This window comes from Vigna unguiculata, chromosome 2 (genome assembly GCF_037176805.1).
Source record: "Vigna unguiculata cultivar grain cowpea cultivar isolate G323 ecotype 2 chromosome 2, ASM3717680v1, whole genome shotgun sequence".
In the NCBI taxonomy this organism is placed as follows: domain Eukaryota; kingdom Viridiplantae; phylum Streptophyta; class Magnoliopsida; order Fabales; family Fabaceae; genus Vigna; species Vigna unguiculata.
The window spans coordinates 16,988,005-16,996,250 of record NC_140793.1 but is presented as its reverse complement, the minus strand read 5'-3'; the positions used below and the strand labels follow the sequence as shown (position 1 = coordinate 16,996,250).

General features: G+C 30.1%; 1 protein-coding gene across 1 annotated transcript; it reads right to left on the bottom strand.

Moving 5' to 3' along the window:
- Window positions 1-375: 375 nt before the first annotated feature.
- On the bottom strand, window positions 376-5,954 carry LOC114166659 (protein C2-DOMAIN ABA-RELATED 9-like). The gene is made up of 3 exons (XM_028051424.2): window positions 5,722-5,954; window positions 4,605-4,700; window positions 376-838 (listed from the first exon to the last, which is right to left on the bottom strand). Exons 1-3 carry the CDS (start codon window positions 5,833-5,835, stop codon window positions 533-535), a joined length of 516 nt encoding a protein of 171 aa, XP_027907225.1. The 5' UTR covers window positions 5,836-5,954; the 3' UTR covers window positions 376-532.
- Window positions 5,955-8,246: the final 2,292 nt, after the last annotated feature.

Below are 8,246 nucleotides of genomic sequence, written 5' to 3'. Positions count from 1 at the left end.
ATATAATAAAATAAGAGAAAACACTATTTTGGGAGAAATTTGCACACTTTATTCAATGAGAAAATTTCTATTATATAGGCTACACATAAAAGAACAAAAACGGGTCAATATAAAATTGACTCCTAAAATATAGAAAAATTAAACAACTTAAATCAAACAATAAATCATGTTGTAAAACACGTTATAACAAAACTAAAAAATATCTAACAAGTGTAATAAACAAAGCTTAACTAGAGAGTGTACACTAGCTTAACTAGAAGACTTTGTTCATTTCAAAATTTACCTTCAAATATCACAAACACACATAGTCGTACCAAGTCCAAACCAAACAAAAGGACAAACAAATATCTTATATTAATTTATTTAATATTTGAATATATGCAATCTCTTTTGCTACAAGTTTATGACCTCAATAGGATTAAAAATTCAACAATAGAATGACAAAGGTTACATCACAATAAATTAAATTAATACTCCATTCATCTTTGAAGTTGCTATCTTAGGGTTCAATGTTTCACATACAAAAACATGTTCAAAGTTTTATATGCGATAATCCCCTAAAACCAACAACATCAACCCACTGAATTTGCACAACCACTTCCCCCTTCTCAACATTTTTCAATCTCAAAATCATTTGTTGGACAATATCACCATCATTCCAAACACAACTGCTCTCTTCAGCAAGGTAATTACTTCTATTTGGTTGGATCCTTTTCACTGCACAACCATTTGGAAGGTTTTTCAATTCCATCTTCTTACACCTAAGAAAGGGTATAAAGTCTACCTCTGCCTCACCCATTTTGTCATCCACAGTGAAAGTGTCTTTATCATAAACTGTCTGCATAGAAAAATAGAATGCAATATATTCATCAACAATCTTTGTGTACTTTGGCATTTAAAAGAAGAATAAATAAAGTTTTATAGCAAATAACACCAAGGATACAAAAAATTTGTTCATGATTAGAATTTTCATTTGCGTCCTGATTTGGTTAGTTTATGATTTAGATTTGATAAAAACATAAAAGGTATTGAAATTTCCACATTCAATGGAGATAAGAAGAATTTATAATATATTAATTAGTGTAATTTAGAAAGTGAACTTTAAATTTAACTAAACCCTACAAAACTGGTTTGTAAGGTGAGGTTTATACTCACTTATATTTACACTATAATTTGTTTTAGGACTTGTTCCAACTCACATATCAACCTAAAACATTGTTGAACACATAAATAAAAGTTACCTTCCTTGGGTTAAAAAGACTATAAGCATTATTTTTAAATTTTGTGATCAAAATGTATCAAAGTTTGGAACAAGGATGAATTTCAATTTCATGTCCATGTTTAGAAACTAAAAATAGATTTAACCCTTTATTAAATGTTATCTTTTGTAATCAATTTCATATGAGTTTTTTATTTAAACAAGAAAGTCATTATTCCATGCTGAAATCAATTACTTGTTGGTATAATGGTTTACATAGTAATTATTCAAAGCTTTTGGAAAAAAAATCTTGTGTCATTAATTACAATGTTGAATTAGCCAATTATTAATGTAACTTTATACATAATTGAAAACACGTTCTTTAGAATAATGAAATAAACAAGCTAAAATGAAATAAACTACATACATCACATGATCATATATCTAGAATTAAGTCAGAATTTATAAACGTAATTATAAATGTAACCAATTGCGGTCATTGTAAAACCAATTTTGACAAATATTTGATGACAAAAATAAAAATAAAATTAATTAGAGAATAAAAGTGATCTTCAAAATATATATATATATATATATAACGCTTTACAAGAGAAAATGAGTAGTAGTTTTATTTGTAGATTAAACGAAGTTGAAATTTTTTCACTCCTAAAATTTTTCATATTTTATGGGATTTTTCTTGCAATTTTATGATAAAATTTTGCAAGAAAAGACATTTTTTCTATTTTTTCTAAGAAATTTAATTGTCAGATAATTCCTTTGTGAATAATTATTTCCTACAAAATTATAAAATTTACAAGTATTTTCTACAAAATTTTCTATGAAAAATATTTTGTGTAGAATATTTTGCAAAAGAAAAAGGTAGCAATTTCTTGCAAATTATTATTCATAACAAACATTATAAGTATTTCCTGAGAAAAAGTTTTCAAAAAACAATTGGTAAGAAGTGTGTGATTTTTTTAGTACTGTTTCAATAAGAATTATTCTTGTTACTAGACATACAATGTGGTAGTATGAAAGCGTATGTCTATGAAAGTTTTAACAAACAAAATACTTGATAGCTAAGTGTGTCCAAAAGGTTCAAAGTAACCAAAGGATTTGATGATGATTTTAATGACGAGAAGTTGATCAGCAAAACATGACTAATGAGAGTCAAAATCATGGTGGATAAAAGCATATAAGTAAGAAGAATATGAATGCTACCATATGGTAAGAGAGGGTATGGAAAGGAATATTGTCAAAATAGGAAGAATATAGGAAAGGAAGATTGTGTTGCAAGTGTCTCAAAGGAAGAAGACATTCTAGTTAGAAAAGTAATAATAAGCTCTAATGGTGGAAATTTATTTCACGATAGGTGCATCATGAATTTAGGTGTAACTTGGCACATTACTCTACACCGAGATTGGTTTTACACTTGTGAGCCTATCTTAGATGGATCCATGTTCATGAGAAATCATCATGCCCTAAAAATTATTGGAAATGATATTGTCAAAATAAAAATGAATAATGATATTGTATACACACTTCAAATAGTACAATAGATGAAGAAATTGAAAATGAATTTATTGTCTATTGGAAAATTAAATGATGTTTGAGTGTAAAATCATATTGAAATGAGATCTTAAAGATGGTGAGAGAGAATAAGATAGTGATGAAAGCATGGAAGACCATGGAAAATATGTACATACATTTAAGAGTTATGTAACAAGAAGCAAGTTCAATAGTTGCATTAGTAAGTGAAAAAAATGGTGATGATGTGACATTGTAGAGTTGGTCATATGTCAGAGCGAGGTTTGAAAAGTTCTTATAGGACATAATCTTTTACTTGGACTTAGATGTTTCTTAGCTTTTTGTGAGTTATGTATGATTAACAAGTATAACACAAATTGAAGTTTGCTAAAGTGGCTACCAAAAACAAACACATATTATAGTTGATTCATTTTAATGTGTAGAAATCATCAGTATTATCTTGTCCATTCATTGATGATTCGTCTGAGAGATCATAGGTATGTACCAATAAGAGGAAGTTATAAGTGTTTTTGGTGTTAAAGGAATTTAAAGCACGAGTAGAGTTTGACACTGCAAAATAATTAAGTGCTTGTGAATAGATAGTAGAGGAAAATACATAGATGAAAGTTTTGTGCCATTCGCTAGCAATAGGGTATTATAAGACAAATTCTTATTTCACATACACTTCAACATAATGGTGTGATTGAGTGTATAATATAACTCTCATGTATAGAAGAACGATTATCTTGATAGTGACTAAAAGTATTTAAAATTGTTTATTACATGATAAATCGATCTCTATCAGTAGCAATTGCTTTGAAGACACTGGTGGATACATGTAGTGTTATACCAACCAATTATTCTTCCAAACATGTATTTGGTTGTCTCATGTATATGATGTGAAACTTCTCAGAAAGAATAAAGTTGGATCCAAACTCATACTACCCATAAGGTTGCTATCAATGATGTAATTTTAGGAAAAATGAATTGCAAAATGAGCATACATCAGAAGACTTTAAAGAACATAAAAATTTGGACTTTAGGTTACCAAGTCTTTGTGCAATCTAAAGTAGGAATTCATATATATTGGTACCTAAGATTTGATTACCATTATACCTACCACAATAGGTTTGATGTGATTGATTTTATGATCTGGCTTTTGTATTTCGAGGATATGTTGGTGGTAGGCCTTAACAAAGTTCAAATCCAATAATTAAGGACATATTTGGCTAGGGAGTTTGATACCGTCAAAAAAAATTTTAGGGATGTAAATTCACCAAAACAAAAAAAGATAAAATGATTTAGCTTTCTCAGAAGAACTACTTACTGAGAATGTTGAAATAATTCAACATACAAGATTGCAAGAAATATTCTACCCTACTTCTTATCAATTGTAAATTATCCTTAACTCTAAGTCCTAACAATGAAGCGGAGAAACAATTTAGAAAAAAATGGCAATTATTTCTTACAAATTATTATTTATAACAAAATTTATAAATATTTTCTAAATTAAAAAAAACTTGACCACGAAAATATATATTGTTTTAGTGATAATACATATGATACCTACATTTCATATATATATATATATATATATATATATATATATATATATATATATATATATAAATAAATAATGAATGCATGGTAGTGGAGAAACATAACGTTTATGCAAATAATTTTATCTAAAAGATTATGAAGCTAGTCAGATAAGTTTATGAGTAATAATTTATTTAGAATAAAAAAATGAATGAATATTTTTTAAGTTAAAATTATACGTTAAACTTTTCTAAGTTAATTTTAATTTTATTAGGACAAAAATTTCTTTTTGTTACGATAAGATTTTTTTTTTTTTTATGTAGATTGCATGAGAGCTTACCAGATGTAATGGAATATTAACATCCTTTACGAAAAGGGTCAGTTCTTCATTCCACGTAGGATTGCAGTTGTTTTTTATAACACGAGTCTTCAGCTTCTGCATCAGTTATTAGATCAATGTTTAGACTTACATAAAAGTTGACAAACTTTTCTATAAATATTTAAAGAAAAGTAAGGAGAAAAAACTCGAACTATTAATTATCTTATAAATTAACATTAACTTATGCATAAATTAATTAATACGAACTTCCATATACAACTTTTTATTTTTAATTTGTATAAACCAACTTTACTCTATGGAAAATTATTTTGCTTTTAAGTTACTTACAGAAAAAAAAAAAAAACTGTTCAAATATATTCTTAACGATCCAAAAAGTGTTTTATCTGCAAATTTTGATAGAAAAACGTAATTTTTATTTAGACAAACCCCACTTCTAATTAAATGGGCTTATTACATACAATTCACTCAATAACAGAACACTTTCTTTTTGCATTTCCATAGTTTCCTTTTGCACTTTCATGGGGGGTGTTTGAAATATCTAAAATGTTTGGATGGTGGAATCTGAGAACATATGAATTATAAAATCTAGAGTATATTTTTGAATTTAGTAATATATTTTCAGATTTTTAAATTTATAAATTACATAATAAAAAATGTACTTTTAGATTTTTAGATTTATAGAATACATAATTCATAATGCAGATTTATATTTATGAATTACCTAATTTGAAATATATTTCTGAGAGACGGGAAAGAAAGAGAAAATAGATTTCCAAAAATATTCTATCGTTTTGAAAGAAAGAAAATGACACAAATATATCAGGAAATGTGAGAACCAAAACAATCATGAAATACTAAATCTTAATCACTACACATAACTATAGTATATTATATTTTATTTTCACAATAAATATCACGTGTGTTCTTCTTATAAGTGATTATATTTAGCCTATAATTATAAGATAATATATGGTTAAGAAGGGCGACAAGGTTAATGATTAAACACAATATCATTCCACAAAACATGGTTAAGAAGATGAACACAAACAAACAATCAATCTTCATTAAATGAAGCTTTCAAAACAAAACAAAATATGGGCTTGGAAAAGATGTAAACCTGATCACCCATTCTGACGACGACATAAGGATCACTGGCACGTGTATCACGAATTGCAAGATTAATGCCTTTTATGATTCGAAGTTTGAGAATACCTAACACATTATTGTCCATTGAAACACACCTTCTTCTTCTTCCCTCAAAACCAAAGACTTCGATGTCTACACACAAAATTCAACACCTACAAGATTTGGATTTTTTATTTTGCTCCAAACAAAACCGAGAGAGGAGGGTTCTAGAGGAATCTTTGGAAATCTAGGTTTTTTATGTAGGCTTCATTATTTTTTTAGCAGTTTTGGCTTACATTTCAAATGTGTGGTTCCTACTGTTTCAAGATCCTACGAGTAGGCTCAATCGCACATATTTTTTCCTCGTGTTATATCGTCATCATTAAATATAAAATAATTTAGTTTTAATAACAAAAAATGAACGTAATTTCTGTTTTTAACCCATACATAATTACATAAACTATTTACTCTATTCTTTTCACTCTAATTTGATATCATACAAACTATACTTTTTATTTTCTTAAATATAAATAAGAGAATAAAATAATTATCTTGTATTTTCTTAATGTAAATTATAATAGTCATAATTTTTTCATCATGTTATTTATATTATATTGATGTTTATGTGTAAATTTTTTATTTTAGTAAATTGAGATTTACTCAATTTTGTATTCTAGAGACATCTCGATTTATCTAGAGATGACAAAATGGGCTAGTTGAGTTTGTTTTAACCTAATTCGTTTTTGACTTGTTAAAAACAGATCAGAATGGGTCAGTCCGTTTAAACAACACAGGCTAGAAAATATAACTTGTCCCTTCTTGTGACGGGCTAACAGACTAACTCGTTTGCCATGCTTTTTCTTTTTTTAAATGTGTTTCCAAAGCCAATCTGAAATTGTTTGCCAATCCATTAAGCTTGTAATTTAGTAAAGAAAAATTATGAATTTAGTGTGGTGATTCATGGTTTCCAATGGAAAGGAGATTGGTTTGGTGAGATTATTAAGATTGTGAGAGAAGATCTTTGACTAAAAAACAAATTGCATAGCAACAACATCACGTAACTCCCATTTTTCCTTGTCATCACTTCCCTTTCATTTTCCCTCCTTTTCATGAAACATTAAACATTTATGTTTGTTTGGACTCTCACAACCATCATTACAGTAACGTCTGTAAGGCCCACTTTTCTACATTATGATATAAGGGCTTAACCTTGTTTGTTGGGCCTAAAGCCAGCCCATAAGGTGCCCAAAACCCCTTACCAATCCTTGTCCAAAGGCAATGGGACCTTTCATTCTAGCCCTAATTCACTTTTCTCATTTTCTAGAAATGGACCATCTCCCTCCTCCCTCTTAAAACTGCATACGTGAGCTCTGCTAGGGCACAATCGGAGCACCCACTGTTTCACTCTAACGTCTTCTCCAGGTAAGTTGAACTTGAACTTTTCCCCTTTCTTTCCATTCCAGTGTTTGTGTTCTACCTCGGGTTGACGTTGAAACCTTATGCTAGCCTCTTTGCGTCTGTTTTTCCAATTTCCCTACACTGGTTGGAGTTACAATACTCCTCTCTTCTCCAAGGACCGTTGTGCTTACGTTTTAACTCCACTCTATGTAAGGGAAGTTAAGGTTTCATGTCTTTAAGATTAGTTTGCCTGTTATTAGTCTATTTCGTGTTCTTAAATGTTTGTATGGTGTTGTAATGGTGTGAAAAATATTTGTGCCTTGAGTATCTGCTTGATTTTTCGCTTTTCATGCGTGAGAGCAGGTGGGTTCTGCTGAACTCGCCTAGGCGAGCTGAGTGGTCACTCAAAATGAAAAGCTCTCGCTTAAGCAAGGAGCTCTCGCCTGAGCGAGAACAACAACAACTCACCCTCTCTCTATTTCGAGGACTCGCCTAAGCGAAGGCCTCTCGCCTGAGTGAGAGCAATCTCGCCGAAACGAGATGGGCTAGCTTGAGCGAGACATCGACGTGCCCTTTGTTTGCAGTTTCGCCCAGGCAATAGCTGGTAGCTTGAGCGAGGGGTTCCTCTCGCCTGAGCGAGAGCTCCTCAGCCTGAGCGAGATTGACAAAGTTGATTGGATATATGTATGTTCCTAATGATTGGATGGTTTCTTGCTTTAAAAATTTATGTATCATGCCTTGTATGTTCTATATGATATAATGGGACTAGAATTGACGAGCTTGGTATGAATAAGTGCATGAATAATGATTGGTTGGATATTAGCATGAAATTGTTATGCTTGACAAATCTATGTTTGGTTGGTGAGACATGACTATGGTATGAGATTGACGTAATTCCATGAAACTCTTGGTAAAATTTCATGGTGGTGTTGGATGTGGTGGACGTAATTCCATGAACCTCTTGGTAAGGTTTCGTGGTGGTGCCGTAGTGTATATAATTAGGTAAGGATTCAAGTAAGGATTGCATCCTGAAACTCTAAAGAGTTAGTTAGTCTCACGTAGAGCGGACTGACTCAAGTGGTGAGAGTAGCAGGAGGCCCTAGTCTTTGGTAGGATAAT

Excerpts from the sequence above, each read along its gene's own strand:
- LOC114166659 (XM_028051424.2), bottom strand. The coding sequence starts at position 5,835 with ATGGACAATAATGTGTTAGGTATTCTCAAACTTCGAATCATAAAAGGC. Across the intron at positions 4,701-5,721 it reads TCGTCAGAATGGGTGATCAG|AAGCTGAAGACTCGTGTTAT; the intron begins GTTTACATCTTT and ends TAACTGATGCAG. Across the intron at positions 839-4,604 it reads TTAATATTCCATTACATCTG|ACAGTTTATGATAAAGACAC; the intron begins GTAAGCTCTCAT and ends TTTTCTATGCAG.